Here is a 14927-nt window from a genome sequence, read left to right on the forward strand (position 1 = left end):
CAAATCCATAAAATAATAATTATAAATATGTATGAACAAGCACACAGTGTATAAAGTTATAATATATAAAAGTAACATAAAGATGGTTTCTCACAGCATTGCCATATGACCCAGCAATTCCACTTCTAGGTATATATCCAGAAATAGGAAAGCATATGACACTCAGGTTTCAAATAAACCTGGATTCAGGTTCCAGTCTTACACCACTTCATGTGACTCTGAACAAATTACCTGATTTTTCTAAGCCTCAGACTCGTCACCTAGGATATGTTAATGGTACCTACCTTGTAGAATCTTTATGGGGATTAAATAAGATAATGTTTAAGAAGCACTGAGCACAGAGAAGTAATCAATTATGAATATTGTTACTAATAAAAATGTTTAAAGGGCAATTAGAAAAATTAAGTTTTAGAACTGGTCTTCCCGATATCCTGACTTTTGGCTTTTTTCTAAAATACTTGGTTCAGTGCCTTTTTTTCTGGGGACCCTAGTACATTCTGCAAGAGGTAGCGATGAACTGATCCATAAATTTGAAGCCCAGCCTTCTAGGCTCCAGAAAGATGAGATAACTTATGCAGAAACACAGGGGTTCTGAGATGCAAACTTTACAGGGATGATTACAAATTTTACAGCTTACCACCAACTCCCTTTGGCAGTGGTAAAGGCTTTCATCTTCAAATTTTTATGTCATATTTTATTAATGAGCAATTAAGGTACCTCGTGTTTGATTTTTATTGTTGTTAATTGCTCTCAGATTTTCAGTTATTTTTGTAGGTTTGGAGTCGGTTAAGCTGGTATTCTATATAGTTGCTCTAACCTAAGAATAAATATGGAAAATGTTTCAGGATTTTGAAAAATTGATTTCCTATTCTTAGAAGAACTTATGGCCATCATCTTTTGTTTTTGTGTGTATATTGAATTGTGGGAGTAGGGTATTTAATTTATCAACATCAAATCAGAGAACTTGCAATTATTGAAGCATGTTTCTAAAACTTCGTAGGAAAGTATTACTTTAAATTGCTACATAAATGGTAAAGACAATTTAAAAAAATTTTTTTTATTATATTATGTTAGTCACCATACAGTACATCCCTGGTTTCTGATGTAAAGTTCGATGATTCATTAGTTGCGTATAACACCCAGTTTAAACAGTAGGATGAATTTTTTTTCCCCCACAGAATTTAAGGTAGCTTTTCCTTTGTGGATCTTGGGGGGGGGCGTGGGTATAGGAATATATCAAAGTCTCCAAAGGTATTAGAGAAAAGCTGGTGCTAATAATCTTTAATATTTTAATCTATTGGCTTTGCATAGTGAAACTTCATTGAGTAAAGCATACTTCTATATCACATTGCCTTATACCCTTGAAAATTACCAATGATTTTGATTTTGATTATTTTTAACTACACCTCCAAGAATTGAACAATTATGGCAGACTTCCTTTTTTTATATTTAGTGTATGTGTATAATCATAACTTTATGTACATGTGTCAGAAGGCATAAAAATCATCAAATTTTTTCAAGTATTATTTAACAGTTATGGGGAAATTTACATAACATCCAGTTAACCATTTTAAAGTGTACAGTTCAGTGGCTTTTAGTATATTCACAATGTTGTGCAACCACCACCTAAAATATTCTTATTGCAAAAGAATTGTTAAAAATTTAGATTAGTGTAGATTGCTCTGGGTAGCATGGACATTTTAACTATGTTAATTCTTCCGATCCATGAGCATGGAATATTTTTCCATCTTTTTGTGTCTTCTTCAATGTCTTTCAAGAGTGATTTGTAGTTTCTAGAATATAGATCCTTTATGTCTCTGGTTAAGTTAATTCCAAGATAATGTATGATTTTTGGTGCTATTGTAAATGGGATGGATTCCCTAATTTCTCTTTCTTCAGTCTCATTGTTCGTGTATAGAAATGCAACTGATTTCTGAGCATTGATTTTGTATCCCGCCACATTACTGAATTGCTGTATAATTTCTAGTAGTTTGGGAGTGGATTCTTTTGGGTTTTCCATATAGAGTATCATGTCATCTGCGAAGAGAGACATTTTGACTTCTTCTTTGCCGATTTGGATACCTTTTATCCCTTTTTGTTGTCTGATTGCTGTTGCAGGGACTTCTAGTACTATGTTGAATAATAATGGCGAGATCCTGATCTTAAGGGAAAGGCTTCCAGCTTTTCCCCATTGAGAATGATATTTGCTGTAGGCTTTTCATAGATGGTTTCTATGAGATTGAGGAATGTACCCTCTATCCCTACACTCTGAAGGGTTTTAATCAGGAAAGGATGCTGTATTTTGTCAAATGCTTTTTCTGCATCTGTTGAGAGGATCATATGATTTTTGGCTTTTTTCTTGCTGATATAATCTGTCACACTGATAGATTTGCAAATGTTGAACCACCCTTGCATCCCAGGGATGAATCCCACTTGGTCATGATGATTAATCCTTTTAATGTACTGTTGGATTCTATTAGCAAGGATCTTGTTGAGAATTTTGGCATCCATATTCATTAGGGAAATCGGTCTGTAATTCTCCTTTTTGATGGGGTCTTTGCCTGGTTTGGGGATCAAGGTAATATTGGCCTCATAGAATGAGTTTGGTAGCTTTCCTTCTGTTTCTGTTTTTTGAAATAGCTTTAGGAGAATAGGTATTATTTCTTCTTTGAATGTTTGGTAGAATTCCCCGGGAAATCCATCAGGCCCTGGCGTTTTGTTTTTAGTCATCAGAAGTTTGGTTTTTTTTTTTTAATAGTAGTTACATAATTGGAGATTTTTTAATTCTTTTTTTTTTCCAGATATTTTTTTTAATTCTTCTAAATGAAGAGATAGCTCTTCCCAATACCCTTTGGGTTGTCCATCTTTAGATGTGCCCTGTGGTTAGATGGTATTTGATTCAGGATTAAATTACCTCCTGGAAAATAGGGTATGTCAAATCTGTGAATTTTTTTTGCCCACATGTAAGTACTGTGAGAGCAACTGTGATGCTTATACTTTGTATCACTGGTATCAGGATCATAAGAGAAGCTCAGATTAGTGTGTGAGCAGCACACTGTTAGGCAGTGGAAACAGTGCGTGGTCCTGCTGATTTAGGGCATTTCCCTTCCAGGTTAGTGGGTGGACTCTACCAGGTGTATGCTCCTAGAGTCCTTTTGGTGCCCAGCGCAGTGCACATTCTTGGTGCTCTGAGCCCTTGGAACTGGCTGAGGTTGGTGATGGTCTTCCCGTCTTAGAATAAGGCCTCCCAGTAGAAGAAGTAGCTGAGTCAGAACTGAACTCCCAATCCCCACCCGCACCCCTATCTCTGACTCTAGAGTCCATGTATCTGTGCTCCATCAGGCTGCCCCTTGTGGGGCCTTAGGACTTAAGTATGTGGTAGAGCGAGCCAGTGTTCTGGGAGAATTTGAAAGTGTGTACACTGTTTTTATGCTTTCCAGAGTCATTGTCATAGATGTGAGACAACAGTCAAATAACTCTTGTCAAGTATTTAAGACAAAGTGAGAGTAGCCTTGGACTACCAGCATCTCAGAACAGGAGAGGCGAAACCAGTGCTCCTAACAGGGCTGCAGAGCTCTTTACGTGTGTTCAGGGAGCTTCCCAGGGGCCCTGTATGCCCACCACATGCCGTGAACAGTGTGTGTGGATGGTGCTCTGAAGGCTGACGCAAAGGCATTTCTGCATTGGGTTGGACCCACACAGGCCATGATGATGTGGTTCATTGCAGTGACTACATATTTACAGTCTTCCTCCGTATCAGAATATTCAGTCCTTTGGAACTGAACGATTTTTGTGGGGAAAAAGATCTTTTGTGCAATACTGATAAAACCCTTTGTTTTTGTTGTCCTCCCTACAACACACTGGTTGTTCAGGAATTTTATAAAATGGCATCATTTCTCTGCCTTGGATTCAGAATGGTCAGGAAGTGTTTGAAGGACCTCACCAAATTTAGAATTTTGACAGCTGTTCTGTGGCAGTGCAGTACTGATATTAAACCAAAGGCTACAGAAGGAGTTAAATTGTACCGTCAGTGTTCCTGCCCTGCCATAGAGCTGTGTGACTGCTAGGAGCACAGTGGAATGATTTGGAGGGAGCATAGCCACAGAGATAATTTTAGGGGTCTTGCTGGTTTTTTGTTCTTAAGGATAATCAGAGATAGACAATATAAAAAGTTGGAGAAATATTCAGAAAAGTAGTAGAGTGAGACTCTTACAGAGCTATAAATAAAAAATAGCTTCAGCTGATCATTTGGACTCTGTATAAAATAGAACATATAGCCCATGACTTTGTTTTCCTCTCAGGGTGTTACTAATATTGACTTACATTAATACATACAACATTTTATGTTTCAGAAGTTGGACTTTATAGAGTCTGACAGTTCCTGTTCCTCTGAAGCACTTTCAAAAAAAGAACTCTCTGCTGAAGAGCTGTATAAGCGACTCGAGAAACTCATTATTGAAGACAAAGCGAATGATGAACAGATCTTTGACTGGGTAGAGGTATAGAGATTATAATGTCACCTTCCCTGATATCTCTACAAGAATGATTCTTGTGGGATCGCTTTCATTCACATACAGGCACACCTCAGATAGTGCGGGCTTGGTTCCAGACCACAATAAAGCGAATACTGCAATAAAGCAAGTCAAATTAATTTTTTGTTTTCTCAGTACATATAAAAGTTATGTTCACACAATACTGTAGTCTGTTATGTCTGTAATAACATTATATCTTTAAAAATGTACATAATATCTTGAAAAATACTTATTGCTAAAAAATGCTAACCATCATTTTCAGTGAGTCATAATCACTGATCACAGATCATTATAATAAATACAATAATAATAAAAAGGTTTAAAATACTGTGAGAATTACCCAGATGTGACACACAGAAGTGAGCAAATACTGTTGGACAAATGGTCCTGATAGAATTGCTTGATGCAGGGTTGCTATAAACCTTTAATTTGTAAAAAAAAAAAAAAAAAAAAACCACAGTATCACTGAAGTATGATAAAGCGAAGCACAATAAAACAAGGTTTGCCTGTATCTTCCCTTTTATTTCATAGGAGTATTTAACCTTGATGAAGTTAGTTTTTATTTTTTCCTGTATGTGTATTTGAAGCTATAAGGCTGTTTTTTATTTTTAAAAGATTTATAGTCTTTTATAAAGTCAAGTAAAACTATTTAAAACTGAAGCCATTTTTCTGGGTCTCTTATTAGTTTAGGATATACCCTTTATTTTACTATTCAAAAAAAAAACTTATTTTGGGTGCCTGGGTGGCTCAGTTAATTAAGCATCTGCCTTCAGCTCGGGTCATGATTCCAGGGTCCTAGGGTCGAGTCCCACATCAGGCTTTCTGCTCAGCGGAAAGTCTGCTTCTCCCTCTTACCCTCTCTCTCTGTTCTCCTTCTCTCTCTCTCTCAAATAAATAAAAATCTTTAATTTAAAAAAATACATATTTTTTCTAAATGTTCCTGCATTTTAAATACTATTCTGGATGAAATTAGTAAATAATATGTAATTATTATGAATTGTGTTGGCTTTCATCTTCATAGTAATTCTCCCTTCTGAAAATTTTGAACTTTATTTTTCTTGTGGAATGTATTGATCATGTCTCTTTTTAATCTGCTACTGTTTTCCTTTAGTGATTCTTGTTTATGTAAGTATGTTTTATTTGTACACATTGTCCATGGGATCATATAATCAAGTTGAAAGAAAGTCATGGAGGGCTAATCTGGTCCTCTCCCTCTTGGATAAATCCTTTTTTGTAGTCCTTGAAATGGGTTGTTAATTCTTTATTTACTCGTAGGCACTGAGAAATAATGAAACTTCTGATAATTTGGGGTTTTTTTAAATCTGTTTTCCTTCATGTCTATTCAGGACAGTAAGTCTATCCTGTCACTTAGTTGTGATTCTTTTAATTAATTGTAATAGTTTACCATTGTATCCCTGTCTCCCTCTCTAGGTTCTCTCGTTCCTTTCTTGAAATCCAGACACTTGTCTGGTTACTCTTACCCAGACATAGCCTGGGTTTTCAGTATCCCTCTCACAAGTGCAGTTTGAGCATGATCGCCAGATGTGATGCAGCAGTGTGCAGTTAGACTCTGCTGTTCCACTTTTTGTTTTGGACTCTGTGCTTCTGGCAGGCTCACCACACTGAACTCAAATTGCTCTTTCAGTCATATAGCACCCATTCTTTCATGTTCTACAGTTTAGTCATCTCTCCCATCTGGAACTTCAGTGCATTTGGTTTTGGAACCAGAATGGGACTTTTAAAAATTATTTCTGCTTATGTTCATCTTCTTAAATTAGATACAAGTTTTTGTCTATCAGGACATTTTAGATTCTGACTTTGGTCATAAAATTTTCTTGCCATCTCTTTCACTTTATATCCTCCTTCCATTTCATTAATATGTCAACTTTATCCTTATCCACGTTATGGGTAAAATGTGTGAATGGGGCAAAGTAGCTTCCTTTCAGGGACAAGATCCCATCCCCACCCCCATGGACACTTCCAGCCGTTAACCTGTTTATTATTTCACATTATTTTACTGTCCATCATGCCCACAAGGATACAGCTGCCATTATATAATTTGTTAGAAGCCTTACTGAAGTCCAGGGAATATATACCTATATCCATCTGAGCTACTGTATACTAATCAAATCAGAAAAGGAAAGGAGGTTAGTTTAGTATCACTTGTTTTTCATGTACTTACTTATACCTCTTGGCATAACCATATCTTTCCTTCTCTAAGACTTTTAAGCCATTTACATGGTAGTTTGTTGTAGGATTTAGCATGGAATCAGCATCAGCCTTTCTGGTATATTATTGACATGCCTTATTTTCTGTTTTAAAAATCCAGTCGGGGCACCTGGGTGGCTCAGTCGGTTACATATCTGCCTATGGCTCAGGTCATAATCCCAGGATAATGGGATCAAGCCCCACTTCAGGCTCCCTGCTAGTGGGGGGGCCTGCTTCTCCCTCTCCCCTCACCCTTCCTCCCTGCTAGCTATCTCTCTCATACTGTCTCTCAAATAAATAAATAAAATCTTTAAAAAAAAATAGAAATCCAGTCAATGTTTACATATTTAACATTATTCTCTTTTGTCGTGATTTTTCATAGATCACCATCATTTCACCGATTTGGTCTTTTATGTTCTCATGTATTGCAAAATGATGCTATTTTCACCTCTTCATCGATGTTGGGCTTCACTTTTTTATATCACTATTTATTCTGCCTATTCTGGACCAATAATTATTCTCCTTACAGAGAAGACAAAGGGTAAATTTCACTGAATGTAGATTATACTAATAAAGATGATTTCTAAAAAAAGAAAAAACAAAAAATGTAATAGTAGCTGGTTCATAGTATATGAAGACATTTATTGCTCTGTGTCTGGTACCAGAATTATGTAAATCTGAGTTTGCTTTTCCAGTTAGCAGACCCATCTGCCTTCTTGTTCTTGCCCATTTTTGTTAAGATATTTGCTTAATCTGGGGTGCCTGGGTGGCTCGGTTAAGCGTCTGCCTTCAGCTCAGGTCATGATCCTAGGGTCCAGGGATCAAGCCCTGCATGAGGCTCCCTGCTCACCGGAGAGCCTGCTTCTCCCTCTCCCTCTGCTGCTCCCCCTGCTTCTGCTCTCTCTCTGTCAAATAAATAAATAAAATCTTTAAAAAAAAAAATCTTTGGGGTGCCTGGGTGGCTCAGTCATTAAGCGTCTGCCTTCGGCTCAGGGTGTGATCCCGGCGTTCTGGGATCGAGCCCCACATCAGGCTCCTCCGCTGGGAGCCTGCTTCTTCCTCTCCCACTCCTCCTGCTTGTGTTCCCTCTCTCGCTGGCTATCTCTCTCTCTGTCAAATAAATAAATAAAATCTTTTAAAAAAAAAATCTTCGCTTAATCTATAATGTTTTCGACACTATTCTTCAGGTCTGTTGTATTCTTAAATACTAGAATTGCAATATTTAGCTTTATTTAGGAGAAGCAATGCAGTTTTTATCTTTTTAAGAAACAGTCAAATGGTTTGGAAGTGGTATTTATTAGCTAATTCTTTTTAGCTAATCTGTTCTTTTTTTTTTTTTTCAGAAGTATTTGGGAATTTCAAATGATATTCAGTAATTGAAATAGTTCTATCAACCTATTTTTAAAGTATCGTTGAACCAGAAAGTAATAGTGTGTTTTTATTCTCTCATTTATTCTTCAAAAATAATTGTTCGGACTTTGCGAAAGTAATTTCTGGACCTAGACCAGCCTGGCTTCAGTCTAAATACAGTTTTGTTTTTTACAAGGTGTAAACCAGCAACTGGCTATAACACATAAATCATCAGATCTTTTATATGTGGCGCTTGCCCCATCCTATCCCCATCCTCAGCTGTTAGCAGTGGCACCACATGTTTCTGTTCTTTTGGAAAAGATTGGTAATGAAACCTCTTACTGTATAACACAGCCCTCTGTGTACAGTGCTGCTGGTATCCTACAGAGCTGGCCATCTGATTTGTTAACCCCTCTTAACTCTGCTCTCCCCAAGTGATGTTTGAGGTTAGGTATTCAACAGAGAGCTGCTAGTTAATCTGTGTCAGTTTTAAAAGTCATAAGCATTTAACTCATCTCCAAATATCTTTGAAATTCTAAGCTTTCTGACACAGAGGTTTACAATGACATCCTAAGTTTTTTTCCTGGCCAATCATTTTAAGGCTGACCCAGTGGAAAATACTATGCTGTGCTATTAAAAGAAGCCGAGACAAGCATTAATTCTGTTCACAGGCATAAGGAACATAAACTTTGAAAAGTGTTTGAAATACCTGCCTTCAAAATGTGTCCTTTTGTTTGTGTTTTCCTTCTGCTTTTCATCTGGCAGCATTTTATAGCAAGATCTGTCTTTTTTAAGGAGATAAGATCTTAAGAGAAACTAAGAAACAAATTTGAGGCCCATTTTCTCTACTTAACATATCTCTAAATACATTCTTTCCGCTATCCTTAGAAAAGAGTAACATTTTTCTCACCACCATCTGAAACATTTGAGACAATGCTTGAGTTTAATCTCTAGTTCACATTAAAATTAAGATAAAAAAGCAATGTTAGCACATCTAAAAATGGTTGGTTGCACACCACTCAGAAAAGTAGTCACTGGGGGCGCCTGGGTGGCGCAGTCGTTGGGCGTCTGCCTTCGGTTCAGGGCGTGATCCTGGCATTGTGGGATCGAGCCCCACATCGGGCTCCTCTGCTGGGAGCCTGCTTCTTCCTCTCCCACTCCCCCTGCTTGTGTTCCCTCTCTCGCTGGCTGTCTCTGTCAAATAAATAAATAAAATCTTTAAGAAAAAAAAGAAAGAAAAAAAGAAAAGTAGTCTCTGAAACACTGTTTGAGATCATCTTAATATGAGTTATTTATTGAAGAAGAAAAATGTTTTTAGATGATTGTACTTCCATATGCACATAGTGCACAGCACTGTATAATTGAGCAAAATATAGGCAGCAAACTGAAAACTAAATGCTGCTACTTAGAATATTTTCAGACAGAACTGGTGGTAGCCCAAGTATTTTCCAGTGAATCTCAAGATTAATGTTTACAAGAATGTCACCCCATCTGTCCCTAGTGCCAGATGAGGCCTGCTTTGAAATAATTTCTCTGATGTCCAAGGATACTTTTAACTGTTCCATTTACTTTTTATTTCAGGCTAATCTAGATGAAAGCCAGATGAGTTCACCTACATTCCTTAGAGCTTTAATGACAGCCGTTTGTAAAGCAGCTATTATAGGTAAGTAACATTTCTGAAGGCAGCTCTTAACATCTGAAATCCCCGTTATGTTAACTGCTGATGATATGGGTCTGAGTTTATATTGTCTTCAAAATTTGCCCTGTGAAACTCATTTTCTGTGCAAATGGGTGCCATTTCTGTCTGCAGTGCCTGGCCATCTCAAGCAGGGGGATGAACAGCTGCCTGGCCTATAGAAAGCCCAGATCTGAGCAGCTACTGCATGCCTCCGGGGGTTTCCTACTCTGTTGGATGTGGTTTCACCTTTACCTTTCACCTCCAGTATCCTCCCTCTACCATTCAAGATTTATAATGAATGGGTTGAATACTCTTAACCTAGTATCAATGAAGGACTCATCGTCTCAGCAGAAACGCCATTTTATATAAAAACATATATGAGGAGGGGTGCCTGGGTGGCACAGTCGTTAAGCGTCTGCCTTCAGCTCAGGGCGTGATCCCAGCGTTCTGGGATCGAGCCCCACATCAGGCTCCTCTGCTAGGAGCCTGCTTCTTCCTCTCCCACTCCCCCCTGCTTGTGTTCCCTCTCTCGCTGGCTGTCTCTGTCAAATAAATAAATAAAATCTTTAAAATATATATATATGAGGAAAGAAAACACCAGTTGTTTCTTTTGCTTTATGTTGACCTTAGATGATAAGACAATGTCACTGAATGTTAATCACATAGGTGGATAGGATTAGGGTTGGTAGAAACCCTAAGTGTTTAATCACAATTGTAGGGGTGGCTCAGTCAGTTAGTGTTGGACTCTTGATTTCAGTTCAGGTCATGATCTCAGGGTTGTGAGATTGAGCCCCTTGTTGGGCTCCTCGCTCAGCAGGGAGTCTGCCTGAGATTCTGTCTGTCCCTCTCCCTGTGCCCCTCCCCCCCACCCCGTGCTCGCACACGTGCTCTCTCTCTCAAAGTAAATATTTTTAAAAATAAAATCAGAGTTGGGAAGTATAAAAGCTGCTTTAAAAAACAAGATTGTGTTCCAATGCTAACTTACAGAGGAAATAAAACTTCATGCTTCTTGGCACTGAGGATGATTTGCTCAGCCTCTTTTTATTGTGCCTTTACCCCAAAAGGCCTAGATTGTATGTGTTGTTTGCCACTGTTAGAGTTAGTCCTCGCCCTCCTAGTAATAATAAAATGGTTCTGTTTTACCCTTCTGAAAAGATTAGCATGAACTATCACTTTAATTTCCTTTTTAATGTTTCTTTTGTAGTTTGGAATGTCACAAAATCACTGTCCTTGTTTCATTATGATTAAAGATAAAGAATGGGGTTTTGAGGGAACCCAGCACTCAAAATACATCCCCTCTCCATGTATTTCTATTATTTCAGGAAGAATATCCCATTAATAATTTCAGAATATCTTAGATTTCAAAATCTTTTCCTTGGACCCCCTTGCTTCCACTTTCTTTGTAGTCACATCTTACCAACTCAGAAAATTAAAAAAGACTGTGTGTTAACTCCTTAAATGTAACGCTTAGTTCTTGTATCACCTGTAGCCGACTGTTCTACCTTCCGAGTGGACACTGCTGTTATCAAGCAGAGGGTGCCGATCTTACTCAAGTACCTAGACTCAGATACAGAGAAGGAACTGCAAGCACTTTATGCACTACAAGCGTCAATAGTAAAACTTGATCAACCTGCCAGTAAGTTACCTCTTACAATTAATGCAACCAGTGGGTGAGATTTATCCAAGTCAGGACTTCAGAGATGCTTTGATGGGTTTTGAACAGTGCATAATAGAAAAATCACTACTAACAAAAGCTCAAATAACCAATAATTTTAATAAACCTGAATTTTTTATGTACTTTTGTGAGAAAGTGGTAATAAAACTGGTTTATATTAGAGATTTAATCCTCACTGTAGGGCAGGTCTTCCTAAGTGTTGGAAATGTATCTGTACCATGCAATATGGTACAATATATTCACTTGAGCTCTTGTGAATGTGGTTATTGTGATTCAGGAGCTTAATTTTAAATTTTATTTAATTTAAATGTAAATAGCCCCATGTGGTTAGTGGCTACCCTTTTAGATACTCCAGAGCATCTTGGTGATAGCATACATGCATTACAGTCTTTCCCCTTCTTTGACACAGGTCTTAGTAATGAAAGAGGATGATACTCTTCAGAATCCTCAGACACCCAACAAAGACATTAAGGTGTTTTAGACTAATTTTCACTTCAGGGTTATGATTAATTCTTTGCTAACGAGATGAATAAGGTAACCTGGACCACCCAAGTCTTAGTGATACTGGTAAATTAACTGAATTAAATCTTGAAAATTCAGTTGAAACTTGTGAAAGTGGATAGTTGTACAGGGCAATTTCAGAGATGACATTGAAGTAGCTCTTTGGTACTTGCTTAGGTTGTATCTGTTGCTGGGCTTTCCTTTGCTAGTGCTGATGAATCCCTCTGGGGATAAAGGAAAAGATCGAAACAAATAATCCTCAGGCTGTAACTGAGGAGACTCAAAGTCTGAATCAGAGAATTAACTGACTTTGATTTCTCTTTCTCAGGACCTTTGGAAGGTCATTTAACATTATGACTTCCTTTTTCTGTTCTTATAGGATAAGGACTCATTCACTTTTTAAGAGATGAAATTGACGCTATATGCTCAGCCAGTCAAATTAAAGTATCTCCCATAATTATCAGCTTTAATAATCCCTGGAGAGATGTTTAATTCTAGATTTACCATCAGTAGAATCTTGGCCACTTGTTTCCATATCCCTGTAGACCAACCAACGTTTAGAGAATGAAAAGTGATTTCAATATTAGCTTAACTAATAAAATTACAAAGATAAACCCAAAGAAAAATTTTAATATGACTCATTCTAAGCCTAATATTTATTATCAATTTTTGTTTATTCTATTCCTCCCTCCATTCATATGAATGGAGGCTGACTTTAAATGAACTTAGGAGCCCATAATGAAGGGATTAAAAATAAAGAATATATAACTTTACCAACTTTTTCTCTTTTTTGAACAGTAATATAAGTCAAGTTTCCACTGTGGGAGCAAAACAGAAAATTGAATTTGCCCAGATCATCTGGGCATTGAAAAGAACAGTCTATTATTTCTCTGGATAAAATCCAGATGAGATAGTTTTTATCCATATTTTCCAAATAAAGTATTACTCTTTCCAGTTTGAAAGCAACATTAGAAGGGGGGAAAGTACCTTTTGCCATTTTCTTCCAAAATTTGTAAAAATTGTATATTTTTATTGTAAAACTTCAAACAATGGAGAATGTATATAGAAGAAAGTGAAAAAGTTATTCTTGTATTTAATTTTTATAGTGTGTAGTTTGAGAACTACATAATATCAAACATCTCAGCACTATCAGAAAAGAGTTCAAATTGAACAAAATAATAGCAATAAAAATAATTTAGATTGCTTAAATCTTTTTCCTGTCCTTTAGACAAGTCGTTTTGCTATTATACTATAAAGAGGGAATATGATGAATTGTTATGGATGTTCTCCTCTAGGGGAATTCATGTGCATTCACTCAGTCATTCCTTAGAGATACAGTCTCTCTGTCACAACTACAACACCTCCAGAACTGATGGTATATTTTTACTTCCTTGCAGATTTGCTACGGATGTTTTTTGATTGCCTATACGATGAGGAGGTGATCTCTGAGGATGCCTTCTACAAATGGGAAAGCAGCAAGGACCCTGCAGAGCAGAATGGGAAGGGTGTGGCTCTGAAATCTGTCACGGCGTTCTTCACGTGGCTGCGGGAAGCGGAAGAGGAGTCTGAGGATAACTAAAGCTTCAAATACACAAACGAAACAAAAGAAACAATTTAAGTATTTTTTTAAAAAGTTTCACGTCTTCGCCAATCACAGTGCAGCAAGGCCAATTCTCGCAGAAATCCCCACGTGTGCACGAGTGGGAGAGGGGAAAGAGAAAAAAGGTGATCATGGAGGAAAAAGGTACTGGAAAAAAGTAAACTTCAAACCTGAGGGCGGGAGCACTAAAACCAAAATACATGTATTATTTATAGAAAATATTTTCTGTTTTAATCTTTTCTTTTTAAACAAGGACTCATACTTTAAAAAAACACATCTGTTTAGCAAAAAAAAAAAAAAAAAAGTTGAGAACTTTTAATTTATTTTAAGGACTGCAAATGCCAGTGTAATTTTTTAATTTGCAGTTTCTGTAAACAACTTGTATAATAGAAAAGCAGAGAAATAAATTTCCCTCCCCTTCAGATGCACCTCACGTTTGTTTTAAAGCATAGTAGTTAGTCCAGATTTAAGAAGGTTTGGGGTGAACAAGGTAAGAAAGATTTTTTTTTTTTTTTTGGCATCAAATCTTTCTGCCTGCCTCTCAGCTTGCTTCAGAAAATTAAAAAAAAAAAATCACAATAGTAATCAAAACATACATAACCTTGGAACAGAAGGAAATGCTGTGGACCAGAGAACTCCAAGAATTGTTTAAAAAATTAAAAAAAAAAAAAAGTGCTACCCTGCGAAAAGTACTCTTAATACTTTTGAAATCTTTAGAGCAACTTTAAGGCTTGTAAATACATAGAACAAATATTTAAAAAAAAAAAACAAAAAGAAATTGACTCAATACTATTTCTTTTCACTTTCAAAATATAAAGAACAAAATAAAGACAAACATTGCAAGTTTAAAAGAAAAGTAAAATGACTTCTCCTTTTGACAGCTGCTGCATGTGCGCCCATCTCTGGGAGGTGCTGTCTGGCTATTCGTTGTCTAATCCAAATCACTCCTGAGGGTGTGTGTGTGTGTGTGTGTGTGTGTGCGCGCGTGTGTGTGCACGTGCATGTGTGTGTGTGTTTACAGTCGGAAAAGGCAAGCTACTTTGTGGGTAAGGAGGGAACTTGTATTTGGGTGGGAGAGCCTCTCGGGAAGTCCAGAGGAAGCTTCTTTCCAACTTCAGCTAGAAATGCATTCAGGATGGGAGCAAACCTAAGGGCAAGTTTTTAAATAACTTAGTGTTCCACTGTGTGTAGTAGGACTAGGGAAACTCATTCACTTTGAAACTACCACTAATTTTAAATCATCAATTACCTCTGATGCTTAAGAAACCCAAAGATGTCTTCTAAAGAATGAAAGAAACCAAAGCTAAGTTTTGCTTTTTAAAAGTGGGTATGGGATTTAAAACCAAACCGATACCATGTGTGAAAATCACATTGTTCCCAGCT

At 37.1% G+C, this 14927-nt stretch overlaps 1 protein-coding gene across 22 annotated transcripts in view; it reads left to right on the forward strand.

The window, feature by feature from the left end:
* The window catches only part of EIF4G3 (eukaryotic translation initiation factor 4 gamma 3), a 332371-nt gene extending 318076 nt beyond the window's left edge, over positions 1-14295 (forward strand). For all 22 annotated transcript variants that reach the window (XM_045782022.2, XM_045782017.2, XM_045782024.2 and 19 more), the window contains 4 exons: positions 4353-4499; positions 9672-9753; positions 11258-11404; positions 13342-14295. In XM_045782022.2, coding sequence (XP_045637978.2) covers positions 4353-4499; positions 9672-9753; positions 11258-11404; positions 13342-13523 — 558 coding nt within the window. In that variant the 3' untranslated portion in view covers positions 13524-14295. The remainder of the gene's footprint in view (positions 1-4352; positions 4500-9671; positions 9754-11257; positions 11405-13341) is intronic.
* Positions 14296-14927: the final 632 nt, after the last annotated feature.

The sequence above is a fragment of the Ursus americanus genome, chromosome 33, assembly GCF_024610735.1.
Source record: "Ursus americanus isolate L20-20 chromosome 33, mUrsAme1.1.p, whole genome shotgun sequence".
NCBI classification, from domain to species: domain Eukaryota; kingdom Metazoa; phylum Chordata; class Mammalia; order Carnivora; family Ursidae; genus Ursus; species Ursus americanus.